General features: G+C 41.9%; 1 protein-coding gene across 1 annotated transcript; it reads left to right on the top strand.

Moving 5' to 3' along the window:
• The first annotated feature begins 904 nt into the window (after positions 1-904).
• Positions 905-18,205, top strand: rbl1 (retinoblastoma-like 1 (p107)). The gene is made up of 22 exons (XM_050037653.1): positions 905-1,188; positions 2,412-2,545; positions 2,882-3,085; positions 3,400-3,464; positions 3,857-3,985; positions 4,376-4,539; positions 4,771-4,835; positions 4,986-5,160; positions 5,872-6,038; positions 6,407-6,519; positions 6,683-6,786; positions 7,193-7,330; positions 7,492-7,656; positions 7,785-7,941; positions 8,034-8,258; positions 9,432-9,619; positions 9,972-10,148; positions 10,782-10,853; positions 11,005-11,092; positions 12,500-12,648; positions 12,814-12,978; positions 14,428-18,205. Exons 1-22 carry the CDS (start codon positions 1,027-1,029, stop codon positions 14,620-14,622), a joined length of 3,201 nt encoding a protein of 1,066 aa, XP_049893610.1. The 5' UTR covers positions 905-1,026; the 3' UTR covers positions 14,623-18,205.
• Positions 18,206-18,479: the final 274 nt, after the last annotated feature.

The following is an 18,479-nucleotide window of genomic DNA, read 5'->3' as shown; positions in this document are numbered from 1 at the left end:
AAAATGCAGTCCGTGAGGTTTGTTTTAAATGAGAATTAAAAGACAAATCTTGATCAAATATTACTCCGAGGTTTCTTACGGTAGTGCTAGAGGCCAGAGCAATGCCATCTAGAGAAACTATGTCATCAGATAAAGAGTCTCTGAGTTGTTTGGGGCCAAGAACAATAATTTCAGTTTTATCTGAATTTAACATCAGGAAATTAATTTATAAATCAATAAAAATAGTATAATTAATCAATATTCTGTCTCAAATTATTTATTTAACTGATAATTAGCTGTGTAATAAGCGGGATAATGTATAATGAGCCGGTGAATACTGGGAAAATAACTCCCGAGTTGTTTTCCCAGTATTCACCGGCTATACTGGGAAAACAACTCGGGAGTTATTTTCCCAGTATTCACCGGCTCATTATACATTATCCCTTACATAACGTGAAACTTGTCATATTTTTACAATATAAGTTATCACATTTTAATGTGAAAATATGTTGTTATAACGTGAAAATATATTGTTTTAATGTGAAAAACTTCTTGTTAGTACGATAAACTTTTCAGGTTATAAGGTAATACTGACCCATTATTTTTTTCCTGGTGTGGCAGCAATAAGCTTCCGTAGAAAATGATCTAAGTACTACTGTTATTTGTTTTTGTCCATTTTATGTCGATAAAACTCGCCGAAAATTATTTAAAAATCGCTCAAACCAACGTTTTAAACGTTAGTCACCGTTGAATCGTGTCTGGTCGTGAAGGGAGCGGTTGCTTAGTAACGGTCGGTCGGCTGGAAGAAGCACGCGAGCAGGGGAAGGGGGCTGGGCGAACAGCTCTCGTGGACCTGACGCTCCCCTCGCTTCTGATTGGTTACTACTCGGCGGTTTTCGCGCCAACGCGCTGCATTGTGGGGAGGGTTAGCGGAAGTCCGCCGGGTCGTGGGGGGAAGCTGTCGTTGTGTGTTGATGTTTTGGATTTTAAACTCAGGAGGATTTTTCTTTTCTGTAAAGTTTTTATAAAAGCGGACATTTTGTACGGATGCGGGGCGAAGAGTCGTCGGATTCAGAGTCGGGCAGGATGGAGGAGAGCTCGGTGCGGAGGAGTCTGGAGACGTTGTGTCAGGAGCTGAACATGGACGAGCAGACTGCCACTGAAGCCATGGAGAACTTCACTGCCATCTGGAACACATACACACTGGAGGTGAATCATGTCCTCTACCTATCCTCTGTTCAATGATCCAACATGATGCTCAGATACAGACTCACTGAAACATCACTAACTTTCATCGTGCTGTAAACTTCCTGTGGAGGGAACTGTGGAACACAAACACTGTTTGAAGGGCTTTAACTGACGTGTTCCTATTGTCTCATATTTTTAATTTAACCTACTTAATCACGTGAAATTATGTATCACTCAGTGACGTATTTATATCACCTGTAACAATCACAGGTTCACAGAGCCCAACATGATCACCTAGGATTGTTTACCTTCAGTGCTGGAAAGTAACTAAGTACATTTACTACAGTACTGTACTTAAGTACAATTTTTAAGGCACGTGGACTTCACCCAAAGTCGTATAATGATGAGTGGCTTTATTTTGAGCAAAATAAAAAACAAAATAAACAGACATGCTAAAATGGAGCAGGAAGTGTACACACATAATCCTTCCCCCTTCTCACTAATCATGTCTCATTTGAAAAGGAAATGGTCAACAACTGTCCCAAACTTATTTACAACCATTAATAAAGATAAATAAACAACAGTCTTAGATATTAAATACACAAACCCAATCTCAACCAAGCCCAAATAAATAAATAAACAACCCCCTCTTCATCTGCATACCTCCTATAAATACTTAGTTTGTACATCTTGTTAAAAGTGCTCGATAGTTGTGCTTCTCTTGAACTTGTTTTGTATTTTAGAAAATCTATTATCAAGTTAGCCGTCAGTTAGTTTACTGTGGATTTATAAATACAAAATGAATTGAGTAATTGTTTCAGGAAAGATCAGGTGATATATTTAAATTTCAGTCTGCTGCCAATAAAATAAGGTGTATCTGAATAATATTTCCTTTTCAAAGTGGTGGGGAACAGATACTAATAATATGCTGATGTGACGGTACATTGTGCAGCCTGACAGATCGTCTTATGATCTTTTATGTTAAGATATTTATTTTTATTTCATTAGTCAAATACAGCTGAGTGACGACTCACTGGACCCTTATACAGCCTCATCAAAAAATAACCAGATACATATTCTGCAGCTCCATGATTGTGTATTTGTGATGTTTTGTTGTTACTGCCTGCAGCGTTTCATGCTGTTGTTGATGTGTACACGTTTTTGTTTGTGTGTTTGAAGTGGATCTTTGGCCTGTGAGCTTTCTGTTTATGCTGAATGAATTGTGTGTTCCTGTGTTTGTGCAGGGGGAGGTGGTCCACTGGTTGGCGTGTTCTCTGTATGCAGCCTGCAGGAAGGGCTCCACTCCCACAGTGGGTAAAGGATTGATGGAGGGAAACTGTGTCTCCCTCACCAGGATCCTTCGCACCGCCAAACTCAGGTCAGTCTCTGTCGCCACGGCAATACAAAAAAAACATCTGGCAAATCACAACACCCAAATAAACCTTTAAAGAAAAACTTCACCCACAAAATTACCTTTTTTTTTCTTGAAAAACACCCCAAAGCAGTTAATTGATTATCAAGATAGTTGCAGATTATTTTTCTGTCAACCAACTAATTTTATGCTCAACTGGACCTGGCCTTTCCAGGTTTCACTAAAGGGTGTTTTAGTGTGATATATTTTTTGTTTCTGGAGCTTGTTTATGTTGTTTAAGTTTAGCGATAATGTTTTGGCTTTTTTATGTTGCCCTTCACACGTCTCTCCCTGTCCTCCCAGTCTGATCCAGTTCTTCTCCAAGATGAGGAAGTGGTCTGATATGTCCAACCTGTCGCAGGACTTCAGGCTGCGCGTGGAGCGGCTGGAGCGCAATTTTGAGGTTTCCACAGTGATTTTCCGCAAGTTTGAGCCCATCTTCATGGACATGTTTCAGAACCCTCAGGGTGGGGAACCGCCACGACAGCCACGCAGCAGGAAACACAGGCACGACACACACACACACACACACACACACACTTTTAAACTTGCTTCTTATTCTTCCTCTCGTCAGATACGATATTTGTCTTTGTTTGATCTCTGACCATACACACGCACACACACATGCTGCTAACCCTGAAGCAAGAAACACAAGAACAAAGATTTTATTCTCTCTGTCACATTAAGTCATTGTTTCTGAAATTGCTGCTCCTGGAGAGACGAGCCACCACACACACACACACACACACACACACACACACACACACACACAGTCAACCCAGCGCAGTCTAACCAAGTGTGTGTGTCCTCTGGCCCTGTAGGCGACTGCCCTGTCACATCAGCGATGTGTTCAAGTTCTGCTGGACTCTGTTTGTCTACACCAAAGGTACCAAGAAACAAAAACACACTGCTGAGCAACTCTAAACTCTGTCATGATTTTACTGACGTCAGTAAAGATGTTCAAAGTGACGCTTTGCTTTAGTTTTTAGTTTTAATAATGGACTTAACAGACCCCTTCATACCTCTAAATGATATTTGAATTGTTTAGTTTAGAGCTGAAACTAATGGTTATTTACATTTTTGATTAATCTGTTGATTATTTTCTCAAAACTGAAGAATTTTAAGAAATTCCCGCAAGGTATTTTAAGATATCACAATCACGAGAATGCAATAGATGGACGGACAACCACTAATGCTACTACTACAACTAATTGTCGTAGCTCCTGTAAAGATGCAGATTACCAGTGTGTGACTTGTGATGTTTGTGTATTTGTGAAGGTAACTTCCGTATGATTGGTGATGACCTGGTGAACTCGTATCACCTGCTGCTTTGCTGTCTGGACTTGGTGTTTGGCAACGCTTTGCTGTGTGCCAACAGGAGGGACCTCATCAACCCAACGTTTAGAGGTAGGCTTTAGGATGTGTGTGTGAGGGTGAGTCTAGTTTTAAATGACCCAGTCGCCATTATCACAGCCAGGGCCCAAGTGTGTAAGGAGCAAATGTTCTTGAGCCCATCTGTGTCAAGTCTTAAAATGAGGTGTGTTCAGGTGCATTGCTAACATATTGCTATTTTGTGGCTGCAGACAGTGATCGCACCACTGACCAACAAAAAACGAGTTTAATGTCATTGGTTTTCCTGTAATTTAAAGGGCGCATTATTCAGATAGTAAGATGCAACTACATAGGCGGGTTCATCATAACGTGTACACTCTGCTTGTTAGTTTAAAAGCACACGGTACACACAAGTCTGTTTGTGTATTGGCATGTAAATAAATGTGTGTGTGTGTGTGTCTGTAGGTCTGCCTGCTCTGTACCGTGTTGACGGACACGTTTCACCAGATGAACCTCCTCCGTGTGTGTTGGAGAGGTTATGCGAGCTGCACGACGGACTGGTGGTGGAGGCAAAGGGCATCAAACAGCACTACTTCAAACCCTACATACTGAAACTGTTCCAGAAACAGGTACACACACATACACACAAACACAGGTTTGTACCCTCCTGACTTTCTTCCTTCAGTCCTCATTCTTCCTTTGCTTTTTTCTTTGGTTGACAAATCTGCGCATATACAGGTGTACTTACTGTTTTTCTGATCTCCAATCCAGGTTTTACTTACGTTTTTCAAAGCAAACAGGCTCATTTTCATTTACCTGTTTTGTAAAGTCTTGTTTGTCTTAACCCCTCTTCCTCTCAGATCCTGAAAGGCGACGAGGACCATTTGACAGAAATGTTGGATCCTCAGAACTTCATTGATAACAAGTAAGCTCATCAGGGACCAAAGGTAGAGGTCACTTATCAGGAAAAGTCACTTTTTTCCACTCTGTCTGTAAATCTGTGCGGCTGAATTAAAGTTACTTCTCTGAGATATTGCAGTGGTTAATGTTATGTCTTTGTGTGTGATGTTTACAGTAAAGCTATAAACCGGGAGTACGAGGAGTACGTGCTGACGGTGGGAGATTTCGATGAGCGAGTGTTTCTGGGAGCCGATGCGGACGAAGAAATCGGGACTCCCAGGAAGATTGTTCAGGAGCCATCTGCCAGCCAGACGTCTACTCAGAACCAGCTGCAACAACATGTAGAGAAGGTACACACACAGGCACACACACACGAGTTTATCCACAGCAGCACTTTGTGGTGTCTGTCGATCTGATCAGAGCTCATCAGATCAGATTGATGGATGAGAGGAGCAGCTGCTGCAGAGGCAAATTAAAGCAAACCTTTAGACCTAGCACACTGTGTGGTTAAGTTTCACTTTCACTGCACCTGGCGGTCTTCTGCTTTCTGTGCCAGGAGTACGCTCCGCTCTCGAAAAGTGTGGTGCAATGAAAAACAAAAAAGTGTGTTTTTTAAAAGTGCTCCTAATGAATGGTCCAGCTCCAAAAATAAAACATGAAAAAATCAATATGCGGCAGCAGCTGTTATCATGGCAAGTCATCACAAATAAATATGTGGGAAGCCCTGCGCCAACCACACACACACACACACACACACACACACACACATAGATCTGGTAACAACATGCACAGAAGGTGTATATACCAACATTAAAGACTTATAATATCCTATGTTTTTGTTATTGTCAACAAATTCCACGAAAGCGTCAAAACCAGCACTGTTTTCTGTCTGCCTGTGGCTCTTCACTCCAAGCCCGTTGTTCCCTGCTGAAAACACAATACATAGTTTACATTTTTTACAAGTCGCAGACACATTCAACAACTTGTGGAGAAGAAATACAAAAAAAAAACAGCTTTATAGAGACACACTGATTGTATAAACTCTCCCACTGTGTCTGCAGTCAGGCTCTCTCGCCCCCTCCACCCCTCTGACCGGACGAGTTTACCTGAAGGAGAAGGACCTGCTCGTCACGCCCGTCTCCTCGGCAACACAGAGCGTCAGCCGGCTGCAGAGCATGGTGGCCGGGTTGAGGGCGGCGCCCAGTGACCATCTGATGCAGATCTTCAAGTCAGTTCCTCTTTGTGTCTCTTTGTGCTTCTTGTCTTGTTTGTTGCAGTTCAGCAGCGTCGAGCGTCAACGGACCAGGATGAAGTCAAGTAAAGTGGAGGAAATTATGATGGAGTAGGAAAACAGTGGAGTGGAGCAGATGAGACTGCGTTTGATTTGAATTCTGAAAAACTGTAGTAAAAGATTAGACGAAAAAAACATTGATTATACTTATATGATTGTCACAATTTAAGCTGCAATGATTCGATCAGTTAGTTGAGTGACAGAAACTATTTTGGTAATCGAATAATTGTTTTAGTAGTTTTTTAAGCAGTAACAGTGAAACATTACCCTCCATGGTGACAGTGTGTCCTGTGCTGTGATTGAAGGTCGTGCTCCAGAGATCCCACAGAGTCTATACTGGGCAGAGTGAAGACACTGGGACAAACATTCAAAGAACATTACACCAACGACTCAGAGGACATGCCTGGCTCTCATATAGGTAACACACACACACACACACACACACAACTGCTTAAATCTACCTAAGTCAGCTCATGAGAAGATTTACTTCTCTCACTGAATGCTCCGACTGCAATATGAAATTTAAATTAAATTACAGTACGTAACTTAACGTGTGTTTTACCATTTGTCTTTTGTTTCAGACTTTGCAGAGAACCGACTGAAGCTGGCTGAGATCCTTTACTACAAGATCCTTGAGAACGTCATGGTGCAGGAGACCAAACGGCTGCAAGGCAAAGACATGAGTGTAAGCAGCAGCCACATGTGTGTCACAGTGTAAACTCAAGGTCCATTTACCATTTATGAGCCTATCTAAGCTTTCTAAAGTCCCGTTTCCACCAAACAGTTTCTGTATGATACCATTGGAACCAAAAGTGACACTTCAGACATGGTACCTAGACCCTAGCGTTTCCACCGCAGACAGTCCTCTTACATGTGGGCGAAGTTGTTGTCAATCACTGCTCCGTCCAGCACTCACTGTATTTTATTTAATCGTTATAAAAAATTTTAAAAAGCCCCAAACTCTGCTTTCCTTCTCGTTTCATCAGACATCTCCAGATGGGTTTCATTTGTTTGTTGCCACGTGAAGGGTTTTTTGTAATTGTACTATAGGCTTTTTGGTACTTTAGGTAAATATAAATCTGTGTGTTTAGGTGTTATTGGAGCAGGATATCTTCCACTGTTCCCTGATGGCGTGTTGTCTGGAGGTGGTGTTGTTCTCCTACAGCTCCCAGAGAACCTTCCCCTGGATCATCAACATCTTCAAACTCTCCCCATTCTACTTTTTTAAGGTAACACACACTCATAACATACACACTTTTACAACTTAAAACAACCATTGAAATCCTTTCACTGATCAGAATTCTCATGTCCTTCTCTCCCGTGTCTGTTTGCCTCCGTTCATGGAGTAGTTTGAATATGAATATAACTGTATTTCTTTATCTGTCTGCAGGTGATTGAGGTGTTTATCCGCTCTGAGGAAGGCCTGTCCAGAGACATGGTGAAGCATTTGAACCTGATCGAGGAGCAGGTTCTGGAGAGCAGAGCGTGGAGCGCAGACTCTGCCCTGTGGAGCGCCCTGCAGGCTGCTGGGAACAAAGTCCCCACAGTGGAGGAGGTCAGCAGGAAACACACAAACTTTCCTCCTTTTCTTGCTACTTCATTTCTTTGTTTTTGTTTTGATTATTTCATCTTGTCCCACTTTCTGCCCTCTCATTAACTTTCTCTCCTCATCTTTCTCTCAAGGTGAATTTTTCCTCCAGTCTCGACACTGGTTCTGGTCCTGGTTCTGGTCCTGGTTCTACCAGTGGAGGTCAGTCCCACCTGCCTCTGGTCGCCCTCTCCCCCATCATCCACCCCCGCATCAGAGAGTTCAGGTCAGGCCTGGGCAGCGCACGTAAAGGTGAGTGTTCAGGTGTTCAGGTGTTACGGTACACGATTTTTGTTATTACAAATGAGCTTCGATCAACTTTGTTATCTGTTTTTGTCTTCCAGATGTGCCTCCCTCCCCGCTGTCGGTCCACGACAGGTACAGCTCCCCAGCGGCTGGCAGTGCTAAGCGGCGTCTGTTTGGCGACGACCCTCCGGCCACGACATCAGGAGTGGCTCCAAGCTTGAGTCCAATGTCGTCACCAGCCAAAAGGTTGACGTTTGGCTCGAGCAGCACCCTGAAGATCAGTCAGGGCTCCCAGGCCACCGTCCTGAGTATCCCGCTGCAAGGTAGATGACACATTTACACGTTTTCACGTTTCACCTTCAGAAAACATGACTGCAAACAAAGACACTTTATGTTAATGTGATGGCCGTTTAATTTCTCTGGCTCATGTCTGAATAAGCGTGCTGTCACCTTTAGGTAAAAGTCATGATGTCAGTCACACCTGGTGACATTTCCATATCACTTTGAACATAACTAAAGCCTGAACTGAAGCTGTCAAGTATTAGGGCTGCCCGAGACTAAGAATTTTTCTACTCAACCAATATTCATCATTTAGGGCCATTAGTCGAGTAGTCACCCACATGTTTACGATATTAATGTGTGCACGTCACACACTGAGCGAGCCGCCTGTTAATGACGCTGTGGGCTAATGGGCATGTAGCTACTTCCATGTTTCAGATGATACGTCATGTTTGTAGTCGACCAATGAAGATGAGTTTACATATCACCTTGGGTTCGTCCTTCACCTTCTCAAAATGATCCCACACTTTGGATTTCCTGCCCGACATGTTATTAACTAGCCTGTGGAATAACCGCAGGTACCAGCCCTGGAAATTAGGTGCCGTACACATGCCGCGTCTTTAACCACCTGGAAAACACAAGGTCATGCGTTGGGTGCTACTCATTTGCCTTTTTTGTGCCAGCTTGGAAGAAAAAACATGGAAGAATAGGGTCCAGGTTGAAAAATATTCACAAACTCAGGACTTTAAAGATTTTCCAACGTGCAGAAAGCCACTCAGCTACTCTTCAATGTAGTAGCTTTGTTTTCCCCCTCGCCATAAAAAGAAGACGTTTTGTGGGCGTTTCCATGAACACCGACTGCATGTATGTGATGACCATCGCTTTGTCACATTATCAGGGTTTTTTTTAAATGCAGATGAAACATGAAACTTAATGTATATCAACACTGGAACTGTCTGGATAAACCTGAAAGTTTGTCATGCAGCCTCTAACTGGCAGAACTGTTATGTGCTCTCTGCATTAAAGTCAAGTGTATCTGTGTTTTAATGATCGTCAAATCAGATCAGAGCATTCAACAAAGCCCTGTAAGTAACGAGGTCCAGAGTTAGTGCCTTTCTCTGAAGCTGTACATGAATCAGACTCTCACCTTGACACACTGAATCAAGTGCTCATAAAACAGGTTTATCTTGTTGACAGTTGTGTGTGAATGTTTCCAGGTATGAATAACGACCGCACCATCACACTGATCCCGGTTCAGCCGTGTGACTCCTCTGGCACCATCACCGCTCAGTTCCTGCTGACCGCCTCCCCGAGCCGCGCCGCCACCGCACCCGCAACCTCCGACGCCCAGACAGGAATGGGACGGCCGCGTCGCACTGGATCACTCGCGCTGTTCTTCAGGAAGGTAGAAAACCTTTATCATCATCATCGTTTATTGTGGATGTGATTTCATTGACTTGGCGTAGCATAAATAGAGGTTGTTGTATGTTGTAAGGATCAGATTTTAAAGCCCTGTAAAGGGAAATTCATGGACTCATGAATGACATGTACTGACATGGACTTCAGGACTTTCAAGACTCAGTAATTTTTTGTTTTCTTATTTTTTCTCTGGTTCTGTGAATATCTGTAGTATGTTTTGTGTTAATGAATGAATGCAAAAAATATTTCCACACATAAAATACAAAAACGTCCGGTGGTGTTTTCCTGCACTTGTTTCATGTTTCTGACCAGCTCGTCTCCTCCGTATCTGTCTCCAGGTGTATCACCTGGCCAGTGTACGTCTGAGGGATCTGTGTGCGAAGATGGACGTCCCGTCGGAGCTGCGAGGGAAAATCTGGACGTGTTTCGAACACTCTCTGGTCCACTGCACCAGTCTGATGAAGGACAGACATCTGGACCAGCTGTTGCTGTGCAGCGTTTACATCATATCCAAAGTGAGAAAGCTTCACATTTAATAAAGAACATATGTGACCATGTTTTAAAGAACAGTGTTGCCTCACAGGGAAACATGTTTCTGGCAGCGTAACACGGTTTTTAATTTATGAATCAGAAATGTTTTCCTTGGAGGGAAATGATTTTTTGGCAGTTTCCCTGAATACTCTTTCTGTGTTGAGCAGAAAACCTCACTGTGTCAGTAAAGAAGTATTTCACTGCTTGAAAGATGGTCTTTTCATAAAATGGGTCTGTCTGTAAAGTAGAAAGATGCAAAATCGGTGCTACATGAGCAGACAAAGTTTGATGGTGCTAGGTGAGCTAGCAGTAGATGCATGCTTCATGATTTCTGGAAAGAAGCATTGCTGTCAAGTTTATCAAACATATTTTTTTTGCTGCTTCGAGCACCACAAGCCGAGTGTTATCTGGGTTCATTATATCGGGGAAAAGACCGATATCTCCAACACTCAGCCACTCACACCAAAACAATGTAGACTGATAAACAGCTCTACAGGTAAAAGTTGTTTTTTTTAATTGGGGGTGAACTGTTGCTTTCAGAAATCAGCTGGCTGGGTGAAGTTGACCTGTGCATGTAAATGTTTTATATTTCCTGTCATTTTTTTCCTTCCTTGCAGATCACCAAAGAGACGCACACCTTCCATGACATCATGAAGTGTTATCGCAGCCAACCACAAGCCAGCAGCCATGTGAGAGACACACACACACACTGCACTTTACAGGGACACACCACTGTATACCATGATACAACAACAATTTACAAACCAACTTACTTTACTTTACTTTACTTTACTTTGTGTGTGTGTGTGTGTGTGTGTGTGTGTGTGTGTGTGTGTGTAGGTATACCGCAGCGTGTTGCTGCGTCACACTCCCAGAGAGCAGGTGACTGATGAGAACATGGAGGTGGATCCTGTTTCAGGTGGCGAATGTAAGAAACAGACACACATCCTTCATAAACACATTGAATGTAAAGATGATGGTCTGTTGTTAACTTAGAGCAGCTTTTTACACAGATGGCGCTGTAGAGTTGCGACAAAGTCCCTTCTTCATGCTGCCTTTGCATTTTTACACAGAACCAAATGACCACGTCATCATGCCACTCCTGTGTGTGATTTTAACACAGCATTCACAGCATTAGCCTCTAGCGTGACATATATGCACAGGCAGCACTTTGTCAACAATAACAATGGCAATAACATCATTTACCTTTCCTGTTATATAGCAGCTGATCTTGTCCTCAGCTCGGAGGGTAAGGAGTTCCCAGGCCTCATGGTTTTCCCTCTTTGCAGACATTTTGACTTAGCTTCTTTATGCTACCAGCCACTTTTTAAATCCTCCACTGTGGGATACACGAATAACATGTCATCGAAGTGTCACACTCATGCCACCCATGATTTACCAACCATGGCTTAAAGGCAAGAAAACTCTGCCCCCCCCATACCACGATCGTACCTTATATACACAACAACAAGGCGGCATAACAGCTCGATATTCCGGCCTTGAACAGGCAGTGTAAAAGGTGCTACTGAGATGCGGTGCCAGCCAAACCATTATTTTGGTTTGGGTGGTGTGCACTCCTCTCTTGTGTTGCATGTCATATTTTTCTTGAGGTTTTTAGACGCAAGTATAAGTTAAGATATTCTAAACTTTTCAGCGCAAGGCACATTGCTCATCACTGTCACACTTGGCTCAGTATGCCAAGACGTTTTTGAAGCTGCTGTAGCGACACGCCTTGAGCACATCACTCTTTTAATAAAGCACCGTCTCCTTTCACTGGTTAAATACAGTTGTTTATTTGAATTCAGAATTTTTTATATGATCTGTGGTTCTGTCAAATTTTATGTTTTGTGATTATTTTTTTTTATGATAAAGAAAAGATACAAGTCAGAAAAAAGTAAATCTGAGTAGCAAAACATGGTCTTTCTTCTTCTCTGTCCCAAGTATCATCAAGCGACCCCTCGAGATTTATCTTCCAGCGTCCAAACGTTGGTCACACATAACGACTTTCAATTTAAAATGTTGATATTTAGATTAATTAAATCCACTGAACAGTGAGATTCAATTTACAATTATTTTCATTATCTATCTTACTATTATGTTTTTGCCAATGTTATGTTTATGTCATGTTTTTTGCCCAAAAAGTGACTTAAAGTGTTAAATTCATATTATTGAAATAGTCACAGATGAACTTAATGCAGTGGATTAATTGGCTAATCAGAAAAACCCAACAGGATCCAGTATGGTGATGTCCTGGCATCAGAGAGGCTGGAGCCGACGCGTTTGGTAGTTTCATCTGATTAATAACTAATAACAGTTGATCCATCTTTGTCTTCAGCTGCAGAGAAAACCAATCAGGTCTCAGGAGAAGCGAACTCTGACCAATCAGGGGAGGAGGAACGTGGTGACCTTATCCAGTTCTACAACAATGTCTTCGTCCTGAAGATGAAGGGCTTTGCATTGCGATACGCCACCCATGACAACCGGGTACGACTCGATAACCCACAGCAGAAAACTGGGTTCACTATAATGAAATTAGTACAATGCACTTACATAATTTGACTGTGAACGTGTGTGTGTGTGTGTGTGTGTGTGTGTGTGTGTGTGTGTGTGTGTGTGTGTGTGTGTGTGTGTGTGTGTTTGATCCTCCAGGCGGACGCTCCCCCGCTGTCTCCGTTTCCGTCTGTCCGGGCTCAGCCTCTCTCCCCTCGCCGGATTTCTCAGAGACACTCGCTGTATGTTTCCCCTCACAAGAACTCTGCAGCCTGCCTCACACCCAACTCCTACACGTACAGGATCAACAGCAGCCCATCTAAGGCAAGAACACACACACACACACACACACACACACACACACACACACACACACATCTGAATACAGTGGAGGGTTTTTTGGAAACTGCTTTTTGTATTTTAAAAATTAGTGCCTGCAAGTTCTGGATAAGCCTCGTTGTCTCGAGGCTGTAAATGTCATGGTTGTGAATACTGAAGTGTAACATTTGAGTTGTTGAATTGGGCTTCAAGCTTCAAGGTGAGAAATTAAAGTTAGCAGAAATATATTTACCTCAACACCAGAGAGAAGCAGCTTTTTTATTAGGAATAAAAGCTTTTGTTTTGTTTGTGTTTTCCCTAGTTAATGCAACACTCAGCACTTCCTCCATGTTTTTCGTTTCAACAGTCACTCTGCTCAGTCGATCAGTTTGTGGATTGATTGATCAGAGCTTATTAGAGCATGGATTAGAGGAGCAGCTCCTGCAGAGGCAAGAAGAGCAAACTCTTAAGCCCAGTTCAGACCAAAGATTTGCGACAAGATGAAACCATTTTAGAACGTTGCAGAGAAAAGTTGCAGCAGTGTGAACTGGCCATCTGAGCTCGACTCAGGCCGGCTGATGGTGTCACCTGCAACTCAGCTGGTCAGATTATCAGAGGCTGGTTTTAAAACACGTCACCTGTTTCAACAGCCAATCAGCTTGTAGTGAAGCCTGCTGGTCAAGTTAAAATGACTGCAGACGGCGTGTTCACTTGCTGCGGCAGGTGCTCAGTCCCTGCCGAGCCCTCTGTTTCTGTCTCAAGTGGGCTGGTGTCGGACAGTGGGGCGCTGCTGCTGCTGCTGCTGCTGCTGCTGCTGCTCGCTGTATGTGCTTATGCCCCCTCTCGCACCCCGCCCCCTCATTGACAAAGTAATTGCCGCTGCTTACTTATATTATTGATTTATTATGAATACAGTCCATCTGTTGCTTGTTTTAAGTTTCAAGTTTAAGTTTCTACAAATGCAGCTGCAGCCAGTATCTCACTATCACTATCCTCATTCAGATTTTAAGAAGCTACAAATGATATTCAGCCACAAAATAAGTCTGAAAAGCTGCAAATCAGGACGGAGATGCAGAGAGTTGTTGACTAGAGATGATACACCGTCTCATCTAGTTGCATTGGTGTGAACCAGCAGGTTTATAGAACTTTCCAGAATGGTGCGTTGCAAGTTGCCCGTTTCGACTCTGGTCCATCTGTGCTCAGAGTTTGCGCTATGCTCCAAGACTGAACTGAACTGTTCCCACAGGCTCTGAATAAACGGTCCGGCTACAGAAATGTAAAATCAGCATGTGGCAGCAAATGGTGATATCGTATCAGGCTGTTACTAATAAATGAATGTGTGGGTCACCCTGAAATGCAAAATATATAATATAATAATAAGGTGCCATGAATCTAAAATATATGTTATTAATTAACAGTGTCTTTCTTCCTCTTCTGTCTCGTCCCTTCATCCAGGAGTTATCCGACATAAACCGGATGATCCGTCAGGGCTCTGTGAGCAGGAAGAGGGCCTTCACCATGGAGGGGGATGTGATGATGTCGTCATCCTGTGACTCCCCCAGTAAGAGGGCGTGTCCGGAGAACGGCAGCAGTCCAGACGTGCTACTGAAGCGTCTGCAGGACGTTGTGTCCGAGCGGCAGAGTCACTGACGGGCTGACAGAAGGAGAAACGCGTGAAACATTCAAGTAACTTTCATTACAGAACAGTTACTGATGAAACAAGACATTAAGAGTCTTTTTTCATCACTGATGTCCGTTTGATTGTGACGTTTTATATATTATGACCTGAGGGTCATAGAACCTGTGCAGAACATAATGGCACAATTCATGCTATTTTATTTTATCCCTATAATTCCTCTTGTAGCGTTGTCACAACCTCAGAAATTGGACTTTGGCACCAATAATAATATCTACAATGTGATATTTGAACCATATCAGGAATCAAAACACAATCCGTGACACGCCACACCTGTTTCACCTTTTCACCTTAGAAGACTTGTTGACTTCAGCTGAACCTTTTGACTCTTTAGAAGTCTTTTTTAAGTTTTGTAAAAGTCTTTTATAAAAGTATCTTTAACTTTTATCCCACAAATGCAAATGTTGTACCATTGTTACACAGTCAAGAGTGTCATAACTCACAGGTTGCAGCTGCTAGATGGCAGCACAGGCAGGTTTTTCAGACTTCTGTTACTCTTTAAAGGATGGTTTCACATTTTTTTAATTTTTTATGTTGAAAAGTTAAAAATACCACAGTGGCCTGAATATAATAAGACTGATTATGAGATCATTTTTCTCCAAACAGCTGTTGTTGAAATATAGTTATTGAAAATAGGAATGTTTTCAGGGGATACTGTGAAGAGAGCTGTCCTCCTGTGAAACATGAAATACTTACATTACAGCAGAATGTAAATCCCACAGTTGTGAATCTTGTCACATACTCAGTCTCTCTCCTGTCGGACTCTTGAAGCTGTCTCAACTATTTTCTCTGGAAATTTTTCAGTCTTTCTGAGCTCCTCATTATCAAATTCAGCTGTGATTTTTGGCAGCTTGATGGACTGTTTCTGCTGTGAGGATGTCAGGAGACACTTTTGACTTGATTTCACTTTGCAGGAATTTTATTTCCACTCTTTGGTAGCAAAACACAGAAACTTTCATAGGTTAGGCTAAACTAACTGAGCTCCTACAGCCCTCTATGAACTGACATTAAGAAACTCTGTCTTAGCAACATTAAAACCTGAATTATAGTTGGGCACTCGGCACTTTTGATGTGTGCCTCAAAAGACATGATGTATTTCAACAGAAAAAAGTGTCAGCTTCCTTTCATGTCGCGCACTTGAAGAATTTTATGTTGTGACCACCTTCATATTTTGTTGTGCGATGTGATTGGTAGTGTTACAAACATCGCCATAGAGATAGTAGTTTTAAATCCACACAGACTCTGACCTGCACTCAGCATCCTACATCTGTCATCAGTGCTATATCGTAGGCAACTGGACTTGCTTGAGTTTCTTGAAGACATTTCGCCTCTCATCCAAGAGGCCTCTTCAGTTCTACGGGGCTGTACATTAACCGCCTTGAAAACGTGAGGTCATATCCTATTTACCTGAAATCCTGAGTGCAGAGCTGATCTTCTTCCAGGAACTGTTTATAAGTGTATTGATATATCGTCTGTCAGACAGATGAAAAGCTCTGGCAGCCCTGCACCAAAATGATCAACTTCTCCTCCATATTTATCACAGACTGATATTTACGGAAGAAGAGAGAGACATCTGGCGGCTGTGATTGGTTGTTCCTTGTCACATGACATGCAATGCGTGCTGCTGCATGTTGAATTCGGTTTATCTCAGGGCGCAGCCGTCACGCCTTGAAAAACAGGTGCTCAGGAACGCCTACGTGCTGCAACGGCGTGGCTCTGGTGTTTGTGCACGCATCCCGTGCGTATACATTGAAAATAATTAATTTGAGGGCGCAAAAGACGCGGCATGTGTACGGTCCCAAAGGCATCGTCAGTCATTAAGAACTGGAGAAGCTTCTTGGATGAGAGATGAAACGTCTTCAAGAAACTCAAGCAAGTCCAGCTGCCTATGATATAGCATTTACTTACTTCATCGACATGACCCACAGCTGGCTGTGTTTTCACCAGGCTGACTGACAGCAGACATTTACTCAACCAAAATATTCTCATGTCAGTGCCACAGGAGGAAATCAGCAGTGTTTGTATTTACTTATTCTTTGAAATCTGCAGCTCACAGACTGAGGGCTGATCAAACCAGACATATATGGTAAAAATGTCAAAACACAGATACAGCTGGATATTTAGGTGATTCAAACAGCTGTCTGTGTAGATTGTGCTTCACTAAACGAGACAGAAATACCAATCGCAGAAGCATAAATTGAAAATGATGTACGATGATTTAATTTCTGTGGAGCGATACGTTTTGACTGCCCTATCATAAATTAGGCTTATAGCTACAAACAGCCCATAATTCAGCAGAAGGTACTCCGTCTATTCAGTCGGATATCTGCTCCTGTTGATTACAAAAATGTTTTACAATATAATACAACCCACTGTTTTAAAACATAGTTTCCAGTGAAATATAATGTCATGTCTGTTATTCAGGCCAGTGTGGTAGAAACTTTTATTAAAACCCAGCATTGAATGGAGATATTTCACAGTGGTACTGATGTTTCCCACAAAGAAGAAAACACTCAACACTTCAATTTTATTTTAAGCTTTGCGTCTGATGACCTTCAGCAGGCATTTTCATCTTCTTTCATTTTACTGATGTGAAACCAGAATTTAGGTTGCTATAACAACAGTTCAGCGCACATGTTTTTTGTTTGTTTTTTTAGCCAGGGTGAAAATCAAACATCTCGCCCCTGGCAGTGTTCGCTGTTTCCTGCCAACACAAATAAATAAATACATATACAGTATTAAAAATTTAAAGTCCAAGTTGTAAAAAGTAAAAACTCACACTGGAGTTTTAACCTGATGCTGAGGATGAGATATCAGAGACTGAGAAGCCTGAGGTCGACGGTTCGATTCTCATTCTCAAACAGAAGTTGAAGCTTGTTGCTCTTCGTCAGGTCGAAATATATTTGAAAGAAAAAATGTAAAGTTTTCAACCTTAAACTTGTGTAAATAGTTTCCTTTAACAGGATTTGCCAAATCAAGCTGTATTGTACATTTTCTAGTATAAACACGTCTTCCACTACTATATTTTCAGAGGTCTCTAGTTTTTATAGAGATTGTATTGCTGAGGGAAAATAATTCTTTTACTCACTACTTCTTACTGTTTCCTTTTAACTTTCGTTTTTGTGGTTATGAACCATTGATTGTTGTAAAATGCTGTAATAAAAGGCAATAAGAGTGCTCGATTGAAGCAGCATTTTTGTATGTTGAGTGTGTAGCATCTACACATCAGTTTTATTGAATTTAACATTTTAGAAAACAATCTAACAATTTAACATCTTCTGTTTTGTTCACACCTGGTTTTCTAAAAGCACAGTAGCAAAGGAGATGGAGAAAAACTAACCACTTGTTGTAAAATGCGAATTAAAAGTGTAGCTTTTGCTCCCAGACAGCTTAAAAAAGTACAGTAATGGAAATGAATCTGAAAGCAGGGAAAGCATTTGTGTCATTTTTGTAACTTTTCTGAACTCTTTCCAACCAGTAAATTTGTGTTTTCTACAAACTGTCAAAGGTTTTGTAAAATAAAATGTACTTTGAGCACTTCGTGTTCATTTGTGTTCCTCGTGTCTGCACAAATTTCTCTTTATTGTATTTATTGTATTTGCTGTTTCAAAGCTCCGACACAGAATTAAAGTTTAGGTCGAAAAATATTGAATCAGTTTTATATTTCAGATTTGTAGTTCAGTCTTAAAAAATCCACTAGATGGTCGACCTGGATCGATATATTAATTCAGTGGTCAATTATCCAACATCATCGATGCAAAGTGAAAACATAAACATATTGTCATCTTTACAGGGGTTCCTGTTGTCATGG

The sequence above is a fragment of the Epinephelus moara genome, chromosome 24 (assembly GCF_006386435.1).
Source record: "Epinephelus moara isolate mb chromosome 24, YSFRI_EMoa_1.0, whole genome shotgun sequence".
Taxonomy (NCBI): domain Eukaryota; kingdom Metazoa; phylum Chordata; class Actinopteri; order Perciformes; family Serranidae; genus Epinephelus; species Epinephelus moara.
This window is presented reverse-complemented; position numbering and strand designations above follow the sequence as displayed.